The sequence below is a fragment of the Musa acuminata genome, chromosome BXJ2-8 (genome assembly GCF_036884655.1).
Source record: "Musa acuminata AAA Group cultivar baxijiao chromosome BXJ2-8, Cavendish_Baxijiao_AAA, whole genome shotgun sequence".
Taxonomy (NCBI): Eukaryota; Viridiplantae; Streptophyta; class Magnoliopsida; order Zingiberales; family Musaceae; genus Musa; species Musa acuminata.
In genome coordinates, this window is record NC_088345.1 from 52,822,126 (window position 1) to 52,843,180 (window position 21,055).

The 21,055-nt window shown below is 39.7% G+C and overlaps 1 protein-coding gene across 8 annotated transcripts; it reads right to left on the reverse strand.

Annotated features, from left to right (window-relative positions):
* Positions 1 to 560: 560 nt before the first annotated feature.
* On the reverse strand, positions 561 to 19,844 carry LOC135620242 (uncharacterized). Of its 8 annotated transcripts, none has more exons than XR_010489666.1 (14): positions 19,511 to 19,815; positions 18,796 to 18,848; positions 17,469 to 17,637; positions 17,315 to 17,378; positions 16,210 to 16,289; positions 15,938 to 16,094; positions 14,023 to 14,084; positions 13,785 to 13,847; positions 4,613 to 4,671; positions 4,291 to 4,372; positions 2,658 to 2,707; positions 2,324 to 2,572; positions 1,369 to 1,446; positions 561 to 952 (listed from the first exon to the last, which is right to left on the reverse strand). XR_010489666.1 is itself a non-coding variant. In XM_065123047.1 (13 exons), exons 1-13 carry the CDS (start codon positions 19,655 to 19,657, stop codon positions 904 to 906), a joined length of 1,284 nt encoding a protein of 427 aa, XP_064979119.1. In that variant the 5' UTR covers positions 19,658 to 19,844; the 3' UTR covers positions 561 to 903. The 8 variants fall into 8 exon arrangements, 5 of the variants coding, with proteins under 5 accessions (XP_064979119.1, XP_064979118.1, XP_064979115.1 ...); XR_010489665.1 differs by having other exon boundaries at positions 561 to 949; positions 13,978 to 14,084; XR_010489664.1 differs by having other exon boundaries at positions 13,978 to 14,084.
* Between the last annotated feature and the right edge of the window lie 1,211 nt (positions 19,845 to 21,055).

Here is a 21,055-nt window from a genome sequence, read left to right on the forward strand (position 1 = left end):
TGTGTGTTTGTCTCGCTCTAATACCATATATCATAGACTTAACTAATTTTTCCTAAGTCGTGTGACACTCTTACGTATCCGTCTATAAAATATCAATCTTTCCGAAACCTCTTATGGTCTCTTAAGGACCTAAAAAAATGACATTAGAAAAAATGTTTAACTCAGGAACAATAAACAACTATTTCAACAAATACTTGATAGACAATATAAGTTACAAACATATAATTCACAAGCTCTGAACAATTACACAACAAAGAATCCAACGTGGTCCACTATGGTTAAAACTCTCCACGAGTACTCATATAACATTACTACTCTCCACGAGTACTCATATAACATTACTACGAAACAAGACAACAAACCAACCTTCGACATTACCCCAAAGGCCGATCCAACCATGTGCCACCTGGTTAGCTGCCTGGATGTTGTACTGACCAACACACATCACTTTATGAAGTTAAAAAACCGCCGAAACGATTAATCGAATAACTTGTTTCTAAGTAATTTTACCTTTGTACAACGATTATATAGAACATGGATTTACAAGCCTAAAACAATCATAAAAGCCAACCACACTAAAGCTGTCAAACATATTATAAACCCTCTATATACTATACAAAGTATGAATAAAACTAAAAAACATATACATACATAAATATTACATCAGGTATCCTACTTCTAGTTTTGTGATTCTGATTCGATTTAGAATTGATAAATCATCAAACAAAATGATTCAAGCCAAACCAAGCTAAGTCTAGTGAATATAGTTCTTTAAGATGATGAAGTGGAAAAGGAATAGAAAAGGATCTTTAGCTTGGAGACGCCATTTCTCTCTCTACAGTGACGCTTAGAGACATATTCTCGTATCATATCACCAATGTATTCCCTTCCACAGATAGCCACTCACAACCTCCTTCCAAACGCCTCCAAAGCAATCGAGTAATTTAAGCTGCTGCAAGCAAAGGTCAAGAAGTATTCACACATGATTGTGCGTTACTTAAACGTCAGCAACAAAGTACAGAATAGGGATTTCTGTTTTCTTGAACCAAATATATCAAGTGAAGTTACAAAAGACGAGTAAGCATCCCTGGAAAAGGTTCAGATGTTTTTGTTTCTGTGTGGGAGAGAGAGAATAAAATCCACGAATAAGCAAGCTGGGAACTCTTAAGATCACAATTTCCTAATCTATTCACACCCTAAGACCTTTCTTGCCAGTTCTAACAAGGTATCACAAAAGCCAGAAGAATTTTCACCAGTATTGCCTGCCCTAGTCAGGCAGCACTGACACCAAATATTGCAACCGGTGGCTCCAGATATCGGAAAAAAACACACATGACAGATCACCATAAGAACAAAGTAGATACATACATTTATTATAACCTTCTCGGTCCATGACAGATACCCGTAGTAATCCAGATGGAAATATATCAGCACCTGCCATGACGCCTGCAGCAAGAATGATCCAACACATGTTAAATTGGGCTAGCAGCATTGTAAAAAAAGAACACTATTTGATTAAAGCACGGCGAGGTTTGGAGATAATGCAATGTTATGCAACAAGAGCAGATACAAATAGATTTAAAAAAACTGAGTTGAATATGATAAAGAAAGGTTGGTGAGTGTTTTTTTTTTAATTAACTATAAATTAATGTTTCATTAGTATAAAAATAATTCTCAATCAACAGTTATAAATCAGGAATCCAGAGACAACACTTACAATATGGACACCGAATTATGTTCAAATTTTACAGCAAAGAACCAAACTTTATCAACGATAATGTAATGAGAAACAAACATTATATTCCTTCCAAGAGCTTGAAAAACTATTATCAAAGATGACAATATCTTGTGACTGATGAATCAGAAATATCACTAGATGCATTCCCAAAGATCCTGATCACAGAATGCAATTACTCGCTTCGCTCAGACTTAGAAAATAAAATCAGAAGACAAAAGAATGGGTCAGAACTTGAAAAGAAGCAAGAGTAACCAAAAGACTTCATGATATCTGCTGAGCTGACTGAAGCTTTGATTACAACTAGCTAAAGATCTATCCATTCTCTCAACCACTACTAATAAGAAAAAGTTCAAATCAATTTTCATATTAATCATGTTTTCTTTGAAAAATAAGACATGCATTATGCAAATGTTCTTCCAACACTAATTAATATCTGCAGTATTTAGCTAGACAACTCATGACAAACACAGTTATGCACACCATGAAGAACAAAGAGAAAATTTTAGTAACTGGATGCAGCAGTTGCTGAAAGTACAGAAGGAATAATACCTAAAATAGTTTAAAAAAGAACATGTAGGTACTCACCTATGACGGTCATAATCTCTACCATGATCCCTTGAGCGAGAACGTGGCCTTCTGCTCCTTGAGTCATAACTGCGGGATTGATCAGAATCTCTATTTTGGTCTCTAAGATCTCTATCATAATGTGGATCATGGTCTTTATTTCGTCGATCAAATTCTCTGCCTCTAATTCGATTATCAACATGAACCTCTTTACCTACACTTTGATCCCTGCTTCCAGCCCTATCACGATCCCTACTTTGATCTTTTGCCCTGAAGCAGGAAATTGTGAAATATTATTGTTAATTGATGGCTATGCTTTGATTCTTCAAATCATCACAAACAAAGAGAATGCTACCTCCTATCATCTTCAAATCGATCAACTTTTCGTTTTTTGTTCCTCTCTTCCTGGCAAAATAGATTGTGAAGATGCACCAATCTCAAAAATAAACAAGTAGCTGTAGCCATATCACATAATTCACAGGCTACAAACAGCAATGGTTATAGTCCACTCCACAGAGTTCAATTCTCCATGTTCCAAAGTCATCAAAGTGCAAATAAGTTATAGAAGTTTATCTAACCATTTCTATGAAAATGACTTCTGGGATGGCATTCATAAACTAAATAATTTGACATTGACCACTTTCAGGGAGTGTCACTTTATATTTACTTTCAGCTACAATTAAGAATTCTCGGAAGAATAGTAGAATGACCAAAGGTTACAGCACATAATTGATAACATAGTAGTAAACAATTAATTTCTCCTAGTCACATAATAACACCATCATCTAAGATAACCTTGGACACATTTGACGAGAAATTCAGGATGCAATCAGAAATGAGAAATAATGCATCACAACCACATCAAATGCTTGGAGCATTCATGTCCGACACCAGTCTAACACCAGCATATGCATCATCTAGATTTATTAATGACATGTTATTATTGCAGGAGTTATATCAATATGGATTATTTGCTTGGATCTTACTATTATTGTGAATATCTCCTTAATGTTTGGTATATGAATACGAGGTACTTAGTGAATGATTTTAATCCTTTACAATTTACATGTAGTACAAGAATGATGATCATGACTTTTACAAAACATGTATTCATATATAAAATCATTAGTAATGCATGCAAACAAATACCATGTCCATGTCATGTCATGTAATATATGAATGAGAAGCAGTGAATTAATGATCTACAAACTCCACTGGGGAAGAACATATAACATTAAGGGATAACTATTCCAGAATTCCTTTGCATGAGATGATCACATTATGACATTGTAAATTCCAAAAACTTTGCTAACTAGGCAAATTAGTTGCTTAAAAACGAACATTCAAATCATATAAACAGTTATTGTTAAAATTGCTCATAGTTTACCAAACAACTGTTGCAATGTTGCTTAGTTTCCAACCCAAAATCACAAATAAGAACCAAGGTCAGGAATAAGTGAGCAGTTACATCAAAATGAAAAAACACAATGCTATGCTGCCAATTTTAATATGCTCTACATACTGTTTATCTGCTTACAGTTTCTTTGACTTAAGTGATTGCAGTTGTCGTGACGGGGGACAGGAATGAAGTTCTCTGAGTCCATATATGTCCACTACTTCAAAGGGACCCTCCCACATGACAATGTACTAGCCAAGTAAAAGAAGTGAAGACAGAAACTCAACATAACTACATGGTGGTGATTTTTCAATTGAGAGAAGAAAACTCACTGATGCCAAAAATAATCGTAACTCTTTACTGGAGAATGCGAAACATTATACCAGCACCTGACCAACATGTTCAAAGTTTGAACTTCAAAGGAATCTAGTAAGAATACAAACTCAATCCACACAGACTGTAAAAACTAAAACTGTAACAAAACCCTGTTAGAAATTCAAATGTACATCTGCATCATGTACCCAAAAGAGGGCAAAGTATTAATACAAGAAAATTTTAAAAATTGTACAAGGAGATGATTTGCAAAGATTACCTGGAGTTCTGCTAGTTTTTCACGGATTAGCATATAGCCAAGGTGAAGTTTTCCTCCAAAATGATCAGCCAAGCGACGATCACTGGACACCACAGGAACAGATTGCTGAATCATTAGAAAACCACAAATACTGATAGCTCTTAATAACTTGGTTGGCAGTTGTGTCCTTAGATCCAGATAAACATAGGAAGCAAAACTTACATTCTTTTAACTAGAAAGATTGTTCCCATAAAACTATGCAGAAGGCAAGTCTGTAACAAGGACTAAATGCACCCGATTCTAAGGGACATTCTTATAACATATGATAAAAAGAGAGAATTACTTGTCATAGACGCTCAAGAATGCTCCACATATATCACATACACGCAACTTCTGATCTGTCTGCAAAACAATACCAGATTGTATCATCATTCATATATTTAGATTCAATAGACTTAAATCAGGATTACCTGCTAAAAGATTATTGCGCTGGATCGTCCAACAATAATACCGTAAAACAGGTGACTAAATGAAATTAACCCTGAACTAAGAGTCATAAAAGCAACAATTCATAAATTTTAGGTCTAAAATGCATCTTTGCCAATTGAACATTTATCAGGGATAAAGATTGGTGGAGGATTCTATAGATTCAATGTTTTAGTGTGTTTACTTCTTTCTAGACACTATGCTATGCTATGCTAAATGATTTGAAACGCCCAGTTGCATGGAGCCAAAATGGAAGGATGAAACGGTCAAAACAAAACCACTTGTGAGGGTTACTACCATCAACAGGCCTTTTACACAATGCTGTTCTTTGTGATATCTGAAAAAAATGCAACCTCTGTTCCCACCCACTCAGCATAAGAAAAAAAAGAAATTCTCTCCTGTAACACTCACTAAATGCAAACTCCAACACCTCACATGATATCTGGCCTAATTCCAAGTGGAACTATGCATTAGCCCAAGAGAGTTTCATTATTATATTCTGCACATGAACCCACCAAGCAAATATATGTGTATGGATATTGTTAGTTCCTCTTCACAGCTCATCACAAACCAGGATAAAGAAGTGTTTGCATGACATAGCCAACAAAGTTGGATTTATAGTATGTTTAGGTTGGGATTTTGGTTTTGAGTAATAAAATCAAGTTGATTTGACAACTATAGTACTATGACGACTTTTATTTCAAATTTCCAGATCAACTATTATCATTGTTAATTCTAAAAACATAAGATGTGATGAATTTTAGACTAGTTGTAGTTTGGGAAGGAGTTTAGTTTATACTAGATAGATCTAGATTAGGTAGACCTCATAGTGATGTTTAATTTTTCTTAAAATCCTTATCAGAATAGGACTCTCATTTTTATGTATACAATAATAAAGTTTGCTGTCTTGTTAGGGGGTGGATGATCTACAATTGAGATTAAACAAAATTCAGTGGGTCCTATACCTCTCTTAAGGATCTCTCTTTCCTCTTTCTCACTGCTTCCTATCTTCCTCTACTCGATCTCCCTCAATTCGAATAAGACAACTCATCATCTCTTTAATACACTGTGCCCTTTGCCCAACCCAGGTCAGATAAGCCTGAAACTCAACCTTTTCAAGTCAAAACCAATTTGATTGGATATTTTGGAAGTCCAAGTTGAGCCACGCCAGCTACTAAATGGTCCGAGCAACAACACAACGGATATGATGACTACTTCATCTTCATCTTTGACCTCAGATTGAATCCAGTGGTACAAGTTAACCAACTCAATTATGGATCTATCCACATGGTGGCAAAGTCTTATTGGACTAATTGGCAAGCTCAGACCATCTGTCTTGGGCTGACATCAGCAACCATGGAGCCAGCTACACCATAGTCTTGTATAGGCTTTGAGACCAGGCTAGTCTTATCAGAAAATTTTGAAGCCTATTTTGACTGGGAATTGACAGTACCTGAAGAGGGCAGCTTATATTTTTTATATATAGAAGTCAAATAATAGCCCCATTTTAATTAGGAGATGATGTCCAACCTACAGCAGTTCAGCCAGTTGTAAAAAATTTTGCCACTTCTAGTACCAATCCGCCTATTAGATGGGGGCAAAGTTTCAAATCCCAACAGTAAACATCAGTACAGACTGGTATTTCCCAATCCAACCAAGTACCGGTATCAAAATATAGTCCGATACTGATACAAATATCGCTCATTTTATTTTTTATTATATTCAGCGACACCAAGTCGTACAGGTTGATATACCATCTGATATTTGGATATCATACTAATCCAAGAGATTACCAAAATCCACAGTGGACCAAGATCAAATTCTTGAATGGTAGAGCATCTCTCCCCTTCAAAAGAGGTTGGGTTTGATCCTCATCATATACAAAAACTATGTATTTTCCCATCGTTAACCCTTGGCGGACTATGTGGACTTAAACTAGTTTAAATGGGTCGTGTACTTTTGATATGATCAATGATGACTTTAAGAGTGTTTACGGTGTAGGGTCCGTGTCACATTCAAAAGAGGGAAAAAAAAAACATTTCTAGCACATATAAACTTTACATAAGGGGATCATCACTGTTTTGGATCTAGCCTGCCATTTTAAATAAGAGAGTGATACTTTTGCCTGGCCAGGTAAAGTAGCCTACCCCAAACTAAGAGTAATCAGCCACCTCTCTATTTGGCTTCTCATCCATAGTGGACTTTGGCTCAGGACCTGGCAGATGGTTAGCCAGAGAAAATTACAAAATGACAACAGCAGCAATCAAGAAAATTAAAGGATTTTAATCAGTAAGATTATGTATTTAGAATTATTTGAGACTTTATTGTATAAGAGTCCACAATTACTAGTTGATGTGATGTCTTGGCACTAGGTTGAAATTATATTTCAATAGTATATTCTTTCGTTTTCTTCCCCCCATCTCCCTCTCCCCTCCCTCCCACGTGTTCTTGGAGGTGCATATTCCCCTTAGAGAGAAGTAGCCTCTCAATGGAAGGAGACATACAGTCACTTTTCTTCGTTTTCTTGCTAGATATCATACTACAGCAGAAAATTCTCTATGGGGCTATGCATCTCAACAACAGGTTATCACTCGTTTATGGCTAATCTAGTGATTTAAAAAGCGCTAGGCGCCAAGGTCCAAAAACGCCCGAGGCGCTAGGCGCTTGCCCAGGCACTCGCTCGAGCGAAACGAGATGCAAAAATATTAAAATATATAATATAATTAATAAATATAATTATTTAACAGTATTAAAATCAAAATAATATATTATTAATCTAATAAATACAAATACATTACTGTTACTAGTATACTGTTAACAGTATACTTTTGAAAGAGGAGAAGGAAGAGGAGTGTAAGGAAAGACCGAGGGTGCAGCGATAGCGGTAAAAGTGAGCAGCGGCAACGAGAGCGGCGACAGTGGCAATGACAGCGGCAGCGGGAGCGGCAAGCGACGACAGCGGCAGCAGGAGCGACAAGCGATGACAGCGGTAGCGGCAGCGGCAGCGGCGAGCGATGACAGCGGTAGCGGCGAGTTGTCACGACCTTAGCTGGTTTTGCCTAAGGCGTGCGGCACCCTCGCGCGTCCGTCCGCAAAAGGTCAGCCTCCCCGAAGCCTCCCATTGTCCCTTAGGACCAACAAAAGAGAGAACGGGTTAAAGAGAACGCCTCAATCGGGATCCACAAGCAAACATGTCCGAAAAACACTTCATAGACAATGCAAATTACAAACAGACTTTACAAGCTCTGAATAGTTGCACAACAAAGGGTAAAATGGTCCATTACAGACCGAAAAGCTCTCGCACGTGTCCACATGACACAACCTTTATTTACAAGCCTAAAGAGGCCACCACCCCTCTAAAATGGGACTTATAAGCCTTCGGCTGCCCCTCTACACGCTGTACAAGGCATGAACATGCCAACAGACACGGACAGATATAAGCATTACATCAAACATCCTGTTTCAAAGTTTGTCCGTGACATTCTCCCCTACTTATCCCTTCGACGTCCTCGTCGAAGCCTTTGTGAACACTGCAACTCTTCGCCTTTGCTGAGTCTTCAATCTTCTGCTCCAGCTGCAATGCGCCTCCTGGCTCCCAGCTGCTCTCCGCTGCTGTTTCTGAGTAGTCGAACCTTTGATCCGCCATGCTGCTTCAACTCGCCAATGACTCTGACTCTGGTGTGGGGTTGGCTGAGTTGTATTGATCCTCGTTGATTCCTACGGATCCACCAAATGAAGGAAAAGACCATCCTTACTGCGCCAGTCTCTCAAAATTTCCACATGCTGCTTGAACTGGGTGGATGCTTGTTGGAACTTTAACGAGCATCGCCTCGCAAACTTCTGAAGTTTTGGGTCCTTCCTCCACAAAATCTGCTCATTGACTCTTCTTTCAGTTAGTTGTCACATCCAAGTAGGTTCGCATCACTTCCGCTTTCGATTGGCATTTCGTTGGGAAATGAAGCGGACAATCTACTCTCAGTAGCACTGATCACCGTTGGTGAGGATTTGACAACTATTGTCTTCCATTATCTTCGAAGGGTCTTTGAACTTGTGCAGAGCTCCTCTGCTGGATAGATAAGAGAATTGGGGTACTCAGTTTCGCCCATTCTCTTAAGAGTTGAGAAGGCAAAGGTTACTTGACTTCGCCCGCCTCCTCGAGGTTGTACTTCATGCATCTAGCTGGTTACTGGCCTTCGCCTGCTCTTTGCTCACACTTCTGAAGCACTTGAAGTGTTTGCACTCCTTGCGTTGAGTTAGCTACTGTGATTCACCTTCTCAATGCCATCGAACTTCTGGAATGCGGGAAGTTTTCACCCCAACTTGGAGTAATTCTCTGATAGATGAGGTCGCCTCTGGGATTGTACCGTCTTCTCCATCAACCCTGCCGCCTACTCCACTGAGTAGCAAAGGTACAACACCGCGTACTGCTTGCTTCGTTCCTTGGTCGTGCACTCTTGCATGACCCGAAGTCCTTCACTTACGGCTATCTTGATGAGAAACTTGTTGACACCGGTCTTACGAAGTTTCTTGGCCTCTGCCCTTCAGCCTTGTCTCGGTACTTGGAGATTGCCTCTGCATACTCCACCTCCTCGGCCCCTTTCACGACCAAGCGCTCTCCCTCCATGAGAGCAAGGGATCAATGACTTTTACAGAAGTCCCGCCTCTGCGGTACCATGGCGCTACCATGCCCATGGCACTACTATCCGTCGCCTCGCATCTGCATCCCTTTTCTTCACGATCAGTAGATATGTTTCCGTGGCACTCCTCTGAGTCCACCTCCATTCTAACTGATGCTTGATTTTGGGTAGCTAAGTCCCTCTGGACTCATCGTCGCTTCCTCGCCCCTTTCGACCCCAGGCTTCAACACCTCTGTGTTCTTCAAGCAGTCTGTTTGGTCGATGGAAAGACAGACTGCAACTCCCATGCATGGCCTCTGCCATCGCGTTGTAGGGTTTGCACCAATTCTGTTCTCCTTAGCTTCCTTGGTAGCAACGTTCGCTTACTCGACCTTGTCCGCTGACTTGTCGGGCTCCCTTAAGCGAATATGAGCTCTGGAGCAGTCCAACTCTCCAGCTGCTTCGATCATACCTCTGCATGATCAAGTTCCTCCCATGGAAATCACTGGTACTTGCATTTGAACTTTTCCCTTGGTGTAACCCAGCCCCCATATGCTGATGACCAAGGCTTTCATTCGAAGCAAAATTCGATGCACGCACGGAAGACCCGCCTCTGCGGTACCATGGACTTCACTCCTTGAATCCATAGCCCTTCTTGCCGTCATGTTGTTCACCGAAGTGGAGCTCCCAGTAGCTTCCGATCATACCTCCATATGATCTCATCCCTCACGGGACCATGTCGTGTGTGTCGCATTGCCACGAACTGTTCCACCACGATCCGCTGCACCATGTCGCCTCCTGGTGACATCTCCATTGCATTCTGATCCCTGTGGAATAAACTCGAATTGTGAACCCTCCATGTGTGGCCTCTGCCAATACATCGCAGGGTCTCATCCACCTTCGAATTTGTTCGCTCCTTTGGCAATCGACCTTCATCCACCCACTCTTGGGTAGTCCACCGACTTCACTGTAGTTTGTGCACCATTGTCTGGATCCTGGGCCTCTGCCCCTACCGGCACAATCTCCGCTGCGCACTGCTTCCTTCATGGCAACTTGAATGGCAACACTGTGGCATATTCTTCAAGAGTACCCACCTCTGCATCCTCTTGCCCCGTGCTAAGGCCTTCTGAACCCAACTTCGCCTCCGCAAGTTGAGTCGCCTTAGTTCCTCCATCAAATGCTCCTTCGAGATAAGGTGCATATGCCCAGAAGCTCCCTTCGTCTTTGGCACCATGCAAGATGAGTCCGCTCCGTCAGAATGAAGGACCCATGGAACAACATGATCCTACCCTTGCCTTTGCAAGAGTTCATGTCTTTGACCTCTGTCTAAGGAAAGCACTGTGCTTCTGCTCCATGTTCCAACTTCTCTGCTGACTCCCTTCGGGCGGCTTGGGTACTTCGCCAAGTTACACCCAAGTTGCTCCGCTTCTCGTTTTTGCATTGAGTCGATGGTAGCCCTCGCGCCCACCATTCCACGGGTCAGCCCTCCCTTGAGTCCGATCTCCATATTGACTCTAAGTGTGCCTTCATTTAAGTTGCTTCAGGTCGCTCCCCCACTTGATCTCGCAATGCATCCACCAATGCATTCTCTCGAGCGAGATCATGTGACAACTCCTCGCCGCTTGCTCAGTCCATCGAGCTTCGTGAAGTTGTTGTTTGTGAGGTACTCCTCCTCAACATGTGAAGTCCGTCTTACATGATTCTCCCTCTGGAGTGCCGAGACTTATCCCTCCTAGATAACTGTCCCGTTGGAGCAACATCTCTCTTCGTTTCGGAGACCACCATCCCCTTGGACTACTCCGATCTGCTGAACAAACTGTGCATTGTTCTGCCTCTTGCAAACGCACTTGCTAGATTGCGCCTCCACGTCAATACAGCCACCGCCGCACCCCTCAAGGCCTAGCAACATGCTAAACTCGTTGCACACTTCAGCCTCCTCCGGACGTATCCTTTGCATGCCGAAGAGAAAGTTTCAATGCTCCATGGCGCCGAGTCTCGACCGCCTTGGGATGGCCACGAACATTCCATCGTCCGCATACAAGCCCATGCATGAGTACCGAATTCTTCGAGTTAGCAATTCCCCTCACCTCTGTGAGCTTTGCACAACTCTTTCGATCGCTGAGCAACTCATTCCACTTTGCATGGTCTCGTCCTTTGCCAAGCGCCTCGCTTGCCTTGAGCACCATCAAGTAAAGTTGTCAACGTTGAGCCGTAGCTCAAACTCAGCCATCCCAGCCTTTGTGCGCTCCGCATTCTTCCAAGCTTGCCTGTTCTCGTGGTGCCTCTTGCGCGAAGGGTTGGCCATTCCTCAGAATGCCAATGTTAGATGCCCGCTCCTCTGAGCGACTCTTTTCCCTACATCTCCATGCCCGTTTTCCCTTAAACGGTCGCGCGTTGCTGACTGCCCTCAACGCAGCCCCGCTAGGTCCCCCACATTTGCATGTCAAGTGTTTCTATGAGTGCTTGTCCCGCTCTGATACCATAATGTCACGACCTTAGCTGGTTTTGCCTAAGGCGTGCGGCACCCTCGCGCGTCCGTCCGCAAAAGGTCAGCCTCCCCGAAGCCTCCCATTGTCCCTTAGGACCAACAAAAGAGAGAACGGGTTAAAGAGAACGCCTCAATCGGGATCCACAAGTAAACATGTCCGAAAAACACTTCATAGACAATGCAAATTACAAACAGACTTTACAAGCTCTGAATAGTTGCACAACAAAGGGTAAAATGGTCCATTACAGACCGAAAAGCTCTCACACGTGTCCACATGACACAACCTTTATTTACAAGCCTAAAGAGGCCACCACCCCTCTAAAATGGGATTTATAAGCCTTCGGCTGCCCCTCTACACGCTGTACAAGGCATGAACATGCCAACAGACACGGACAGATATAAGCATTACATCAAACATCCTGTTTCAAAGTTTGTCCGTGACAGAGTGGCAACAGCGGCAGCGAGCAGTGGTAGCGGCGAGCAGCGGCAACGGGAGCGGCGGGAGCGGGAGCGGCAGCGAGCAGCAACAGCGATAGCGTGAACGCGAGCAAGGTTAGGGTTGGGCAGCGGTAGCTGATATCAATGCTTTAGTTGGTTCGATTGAACCAACTAAAGTACCGAAGACCGAACCAGACCTAAAACGCTGGTTCGGTCACCTGGTTTTAACCCAGGCGCTCGCCCGAAGCGCCCGGCGCCTGGGCTCGGGTGAGCGCCCAGGCGGTGCCTCTTTGAAGCGTGCCGCCTGGAAGTGAAGCGAGGCGCTCGGGCCTCGCCTCGCCCAAGCGCCTAGGCGAGCGCCCGAGCGCCTATTGAAATCACTAGGCTGATCCAATTCATCAGGTTAGTAATGCTATCAGAACAAGCACAGACTTCTACAATAATGTTATCCACCTATTGCAGCATAATTTTACAAGTGATTACATTAGTTGCTGAAGGCTATCACAAAGTTTTATTAAATCTTATGTAAATACACAAATTTACTAATTACACCTAAGAGTCTATGTTGTCACCCAAAACATGATGCATAGCATCTCCACCACCTAAATGCCATAACAAGCAAAAGGTGGCTACCATAAACCCACATAATTGCAATATCATGCTTGTTATTTTCATCATCAATAGAAGGTTTCTTGAGCTATCTAATACCATAAGCAACTTTCCTAACACAAAAAAGGTAATTTATTCAGACAAGACTATATATATATATATATATATATATATATATATATATATATATATATATATATATATATATACACACAAATTGAATAGGTTGGCATAACAGCACTAAATCGATATTGTTTAGTAAAAAATATAGGACCGCATAGCATATTTCTTGTTGCTCCACTACAAGAGAATCCAAGCTCCAACCTGCAATTTCTAGATCCTCAATTACCAACTTCAAAAGTCTATGATCTACTTCCCATTCATGAAGTTTCGAAATATATGGTAACTTTTAGCTCAAAACCCAATCTCAGAAGGCTAACATTACATTAATAATCATTAAACAAAAGAATCACACAATCTACCCAACAAGCTCTTTCAATATATATTACAGGCCACAGTCAACTTACATTTACTTATCCAAAACAGGTTTCAATGACAATGTTAAAGGGACAGAAAGACAATACAAATGCTGGTGCTTGTTTATACTTCACAAAAATTTCTCTAGGATAAGGTGTAATTCATATGATTACAATATTAATTGTCAAAGACAAACACAAATGTTGGAATGGGTCCCTACAGCCAAGATCATTAAAATTCAAACAATCATATATATGATAAGGCCTGTTTATAGCTTAATACAACAACAAAATATCCATACACCCAAAATAATACTAAATTTAACAAAATCCAAAGAGCAACTCATGTTACAATATAATGTTACAATATAGACAGAACAAACTTCCCAGTTTTGAACTTACTATTCGTACGTCAGCAACACTATGCTTTGATGATTCTAGGATTGGCTCTTGCCGTGCACCCAGCTGAAAAAATGTTTCATAATTGTAATGAAACAAGGTCTCATGTTATATATATATATATATATATATATATATATATATATATATATATATATATATAGTTTACCATGCAAACAATACAAAACAAACTTACCATGAATTGATGCATAACAAAGTCAAAAACAAAAGAGGAATAAACCTTTTTCAGAGTTTCTGCTTCTTCTAGAGCTTTCTGGGCTTCATCTATCAGTCCCCTCTCACCTGTTGATTTAAAGGAAAAAATATTTTTAGAAAAAGAGAGAAAATAACATTTGTATCTCTCTGTTTTGTGCCACTTTTGACTTGCTCATGTGTCTTACATGTGACACTTAACACATTTCACGTAATTTGCTCCACCACACATTAGGCGTTTGCCATCACTCACCTAATGAGATTATGACAGAGATGTTTTTGTTAACTGAACTTTAACTTATATCAAGAGAGGGTATGGTAATATTAAAGATATACATGTAGAACAATAAACTAATTTCACTAATGCAATGGTGCCCGTATGACACCAAAATGGTGTTGGTATAATTAATGGTTGAAAAAAGGCACATGGGTCCCACATTGATGCCATGCCTACACCAAAGCATTGAGAAATCTATGGACTTACACATGGTGCCATGTCATTACCAAGATGCACCCTATCAGTACCGCATTACCATCCTCAGTACTAAAACGGACAAACGGGTTAATGAGCCCTACACAAATGCCACTGGCACAAATCAGTGGCAAAGGGTGCCATATCATCACAGTGCTACCACCACATTTTTCAAGTCAAACCTGTTATTGCTAATGTAAGGTATGAAAGAAAACTTTCTTAATTAGTAGAGCAAAACTGAAATTGCTAGATAATTTTTAAGATTTAGTTAGGCAAGTTGAAAATGGACCATACCATAAGGCCATAAGCTGCAATCTCCATGAAAGGAAAAATGGATGACAATAACAAGATTCTGAAACTGTTTACTTGCTGCTTAAGATGGTAGGTGAGAAGTTATGATATATGAGTTAAAGCCACAATTATCATCATTAAAAACATGAAACCAATTTAAATGGGTACACGGAGCCCGGATCTAAAGATGCATCCATAAAAGTGGTTTCCCATCTAAGTATAAACAATTGGATGAGACTGGTATTGTTAGGATCAAGGATTGCCATACCGACCCATACCGCCCGGTACGAGCGGTACGTACCGGTCCGATGGTATATCGGTACACGGACCGCCCGTTACTGGGCGGAACGAATAATAATAATAATAATAATAATAATAATATATATATATATATATATATATATATATATATTAATAATTTAAATAAAATCGAGGCGACACGACGTCGCCGAGGCGACGCAGCGCCTTTCTCGGCGACGTCGCCGAGGCGACACGACGTCGCCTTTTTCGGCGACGTCGCTATATATATATATATATATATATATATATATACGTCGCCTCGGCGACGTCGCCCCTTGTGGGGAAGGAAAAGGCGACGTCGCCGAGGCGATGCGACGTCGGCCAATAAAAAAATAAAAAAATTAAATATAATATATATATATATATATATATATATATATATATATATATACATATATCGCTCGGTATACCGAGCGGTATACCGTTCCGTACCGTACCGAGAGATCATCGAAACTCCGGTACGGTACGAAATTTCAAACCTTGGTTAGGATACCAAACCAAACAATGATGATAGGTTGTCAATCAAATTCTCAAAGTTGTCTATTTTAATACCAGAATTATGACGGCTAGAGATGCAAAACTTTCTCCAGGTCAAAATGCCAAGAGCTAAATGTGTACCAACATGCACAGAAAATCAGAGTAATTGAAATAAAATTAAAATACGATACGAGGAATCTAAAATAGAGAGCAATGTTGAAACCCAAATGACTTGCAATAGCACAATGGCATTCCCTCTAAAACCTCTTCATTCGGAGAGAACTGCAGATGGAAAGCAGCTAATGGAGATATGAAGACTAGACATTGTATACCGCAGACTTAAGAATAAGAACCACATGTTGAGAAATAAATATTTATCACCCGAAAGAAGAGAGTCATGTACCAAGATCCTCTGCTTTCTTAAGTTTTTCATTGATCATTTCCTGTGTATGACGATCTGGAGGATTGACAACAGGCAAGGATGCTGGTTGAGAAGGATTCTGATTTGGCAATGGCAAAGAAGCCCTGTCTTTGTTGAAGGCATCGAGAAGAAGCACCGACTGCATCAGGAAACAAAAAGTTAGTGCAACCTAAGGAGAACTCCGGAGCACCATAGTTAACCATGTTAAATAGTACCACATGAATTTCCTACACAATGACCATGCAGAATGGCACCTGCTTGTCAGCTCTTTGGCCTTTGAGGTCTTCCACCAATTCTAAAACCCGCATTTTACTATCAGTTTTTCCTTCGAAATCTGAAAATTTAAGACACAATCACTATACTTTAAATCAGAAAACAATAATTATCAGTTACTATACTGTTTGAACAGAGACAGCAGTAAGACATTTAAGACATGATAAAATGCACTGTGGACAAGGTACAGGGCACATAAGGTAGAATCAAAGAATTGAAACTGTTGCAAAAACTACTAGCTCCAAAACTGAACAAAGCACCCAATAGTAGAGGAGTTCAAAAAAAGGTTCTGCCCTCCAACTGCAGTCTTCTTCCTTGAGTTCCAACAGCTTAAGCTTTACATCAAACTCTGCCCAGCTGTGAGAAGTCCCCAATGTCTGTTTCCTGCTGTCAAAACCTCAGGAGGAGGTTCCAACGAGGGAGAAAGAGGAGAACGAAACCAACAATGATAAGCAATCGGTCGAGAGCACCCAGGTGTTGTCTAAAGGCAATATGCATTCTCATGAACCTATTAGTCTCTTATTGCATCTTTATTCTGTTACTTTTAAGCCTTGCAGTTATCACTTTAGCTTACAAGCAATAGAGGTTGTTCTCTTTCGGTTTTACACTTGATCTTCTAGCAACAGCAATCTCCTTTGCCAAAACTTTCATCCTAGAGGTGGTATTAGATCGACAGATCAGCGAACACCAACCTGATATGAGTCAATCCAAATCATTATAATCAAGTTTCTCTCATCCTGTCATGTTTTTCAACCTCTAACAGCTTGGGCCTTTGTCTTCTAACACAGTTGCCATTAAACAAAAAGATGTGAAGCTATTGTCAGTGTCATCTTTTCATAACTTCATGTTGACAAAATATTTCAACATCAATAACAACCAATATCCCTGTTCAAATGGTGCATAAAAACACTTCACAAATAAAATAAAACCAACATATAGAAAACATAGAGAATAGGTTACTACAACTTCTCTCACTGTACTAAATAAGCATGATAATCAGTGTAGTTTTCAAATACAGCATTTTGATTTCCAGTACAAAGTTAGTTTAAAACACAAATTCCTCAAATTCCACAAAGAAGAAATTACCAAAAACATCAGCTTCTTTTAGTTTCTCCTTTATCTGTTTCGACAGTTCCATGACTTCAGGTGTCTTCAATCAGAAGAATCAGAAACCATTAAATAGGCTTATGCAGGCTGTTAAATGATTGAATATTACAAGATATAAGTATGAAGCAACTACCTGAGTAACCTTAGATACGGATATTGCTACAGCAGCAGTAGCATCCTCATCCTCAAGTCGCTTTAGAGCCCTTTGAATTTTCCTTTCACACTCAACAATAAGTCTTTCTATCATATCCTCAAGTTCCCTATGAAAATTATGATCACCTTTTACTTTTGCCTCTTCATATCTATGAAGAGTTTAGGAAGACGACAAACATGTACTTCTGTGCTTTGTAGCAACAGCAGAGAAAATCAACTAACTGAAGCTTTAAATTAGGAGCAGTCCCAGCATCCCATGAACATAGTATCATCATGTATTTAGAACAACAATATGCATGTACACCCTGTAGTATGCGCATGTGTACAGTAGTGTTATATGTTTATACAGGTCAAAAAATGCATACTATGCAATTCTACTTGTAAAAGAACAAACAAAACTCCAAGAACTACTCCAAATGTCTAGAAGACTTCAGAATCCGTCTCCTTGATGTGATTCTACTAGACTAAACAAATCAGCAATCAATTAATATCACAACTCTGCTAATAACAACCATCATAAATGGTCCTACAGGCATTTTTTTTTCCCCATTCATGGTTGAGATTGCATTAATGTCATTCACCAAGATACTACAGTACATAAACATGAACATATCCAACAAGCCCTTATATTTCAGTATTATCTGCCTAGTAAATGACTACATCCTACCAACTAACTAAAAAGCATCCAATCATATCAGGGAACTTGAGATTTCCTTTTCCGCATACACATAGTCATTGGAAGAGGCCAGCAAAGGTAAGTGTTAAGATGCTGAAACCTAAAAATCCAATCTAGAAACACTTTTTTTTTTATCAAGCCTAATTAGAATTTCTTAAATAACTGACCAGAAATGATATATAAATATCTGGGAGCAAATACCTGATAGTGAATAATTTGGTAAATAAAATTACAAGAAGAAAAATAATCTGCAATAAGACCTATAGCTGAAAGACCAAAATAGGACACATAAATATCTCCAAAACAATTATCAAGTATCATTTCTACAGCATGATGCTTAGTTATTATTGGTTGGCAGATGATAAACAGCTAGCAAAACATGAATTAACAACAAAAGCACAAGTTTGAACTTCAATATAGGCACATTAGAGCATGCATGAAGACCAAAAAAAATTATCCAAGGAAACCTACATCTCTAACGAAATATGTGCTATCAAATTATGCTTTATAATAAAAAAGGCTTTTATAATAAACTGCATATGTCATGCTGCTGCAACAATTGTTTGTTTGCTGGAAATTCTCAATTATATACTCCAGAATGTTATGCATATTCTTTAAGCAGAAAGGATACTCCTTTCTCAGCTGCAAGGAGTGAATCTTCGGACAAGGACCCATATCCATTTTCTGGTGCAAATCGGTACATGGTATGAGTACACATGAAAAGAGAAAAATAGTCTCAAATTCTAAGAATTTAACTGCAGATATAACTATGAGCAGTGCAGTCCCAAGCCAAGTTAAACAGAGTAGATGAGATGGAAGCCCACTGCTATTGTGAACAAGACTTGGGATCTGAATGCAAAACATGGAATTTCAGAAAACCAGAAAATTATACAACAAAGTTTAATGAACTAATGAGCTACATATATCTCCCTTCCAGAACAGAGTATATTTTACAGCAGTAAGATTACATGCAACTGGAAATATGATAACACGACAAGCAAATAGGAAACCTAAAAACCAAGCTACTAGTGCAAAAAAGTTTGGGACACACATGGCCTGGCATAAACATGAAATTACATAAAAAAAATAGTTCAAAAGCTCAAAACTTCTCCAGACCCAAACACCACATAAACCCAAGAAAAAAGTGGAAACAAAAAACAGATATCGACACCCAAAATTCATCCGACAACTTACAGTATACAAGAACATGGGAATTTCATTTTTAATGTCTCACCAACAGCACCAAACAGAAGCTAACAAAACCCTAATATCTATCAACATTGTAAATCCAGTTATCAAAATACGTTTCAAGGGGAGTAGGCCTCTGAGAAGGCGAGACGAGCCACCGTGAGCTGGAAGAGGTCGTGCGGGCAGAGGCCGGCCAAGAAGAGGCGGCAGACGTCACGGTCGTAGTACTTGTGGCTCACCTCCCTCACGTCCCCGTTGCGGTTGGCCCCCATGAGCACGTCGAGCTGCTTCCTAATGGCGTCCATTCTCTCTCTCTCTCTCTCTCTCTCTCTCTCTCTCTCTCTCTCTCGGGTTAGGGTTTCGGATTTCCCCCTTCCCTCTCCGGCTGCCCTCTTCAAGCGTCGGGATGGATCTTTTAAGGCGCTTCGCCCGTCGACGGAGCAAATAGTAGCCTCTCTAAAGAAGCTTCCTTTCTTCCTCTGCCGGTTGATGTATATTTATTTGGAAAATTTGTCGCAAGAAATCCTTTACTGGTATTTATCATGCGACGTTTTATTTTTAAAGAATTACTTTAAATTTACCTTTGATTTTTCTTTCTCATTTTTTTTTCCTTTTAGTTTATTGGAACGGTTTGAGCAAACGATGCACTCGAGAATTTATTTTATTTTATTTTATTTCAGAAAACTAAACATTTCGAAAAATATGATTGGTGATATCCAAAACTCTTATAATATATAATTTTAACAACAAAAGTATTGTTTTACTTTTTCTATTAGCTGATTGCTTCAAACATAGATTTACTTAAGTTTTATATCCGTAAATTGAATTATATTTTAAGCAGTAGTTATTAAAATTAAATATGTAGAATATGTTGCTGTGATTGATACGTGAAATATTAGCTTCGATCGTGGCTCGACACAGTACGATCGGCAAAAAGATAATGAGTCACAATTAGTAGATCATATGGATATCAGTCCAATAAAAAATTTTGAAAGATTATTCCCTTCATATTGTAAAGTATTTTTCTAAGTTAAGTTTACTATAAAACATTTTAATTAAGTTATGTTTATGTTTACAATAAACTATCACCTTCTGTCTCGAAACTAATTAGAGCATCCAAAATATTATTACGTCAGGAATTTTATTTGATCTCGATCTTCATATAAATTACTCACCGATGGATATAGAGTCCTTCGTCTTTCTTTATACGCAAACCCAAATGAAATTGGATAGATCTAGACATCATCACTATCGATAACCATCAACCCAAGATTTAAGGAAAAAAAACTAGGAATTGCCGATCCAAATAGAAAGAAAATTTCAGTTTTAAATTATATTTTGGGCATTTGAAAAAAAAAAAAAAAAGATGAGGACTAATTACATATTATCTCTTCTAGTTAACTACATGTGTTGATGGTGGTAGACGATGATGTCGCTAGGGACCGTGGGTGGCTATTGTAAATGAAGAGAGTAACGACGAAATGTGAGGGCTACTCGACAATTGCGTCGACGACAAGTACAATAACGTACTCAGCACTGAATTCTTGGACTCACATTTTGCTACCATCGTTGGATACATCTTTCGGGAGCTCGACAACCACTCACATACCAACTTTCCAAAGCTTCTGTTCTCGATCGATGACAACTACGATGAATAAAACTCCTCTTCCAATGAGCTCCTCATCTCTCCTTTTTTTTGCCCA

Excerpts from the sequence above, each read along its gene's own strand:
- LOC135620242 (XM_065123046.1), bottom strand. The coding sequence starts at position 19,657 with ATGGACGCCATTAGGAAGCAGCTCGACGTGCTCATGGGGGCCAACCGC. Across the intron at positions 16,095-16,209 it reads GCCAAAGAGCTGACAAGCAG|TCGGTGCTTCTTCTCGATGC; the intron begins GTGCCATTCTGC and ends TTCCTGATGCAG. Across the intron at positions 2,708-4,290 it reads AAAAACTAGCAGAACTCCAG|GAAGAGAGGAACAAAAAACG; the intron begins GTAATCTTTGCA and ends CTATTTTGCCAG.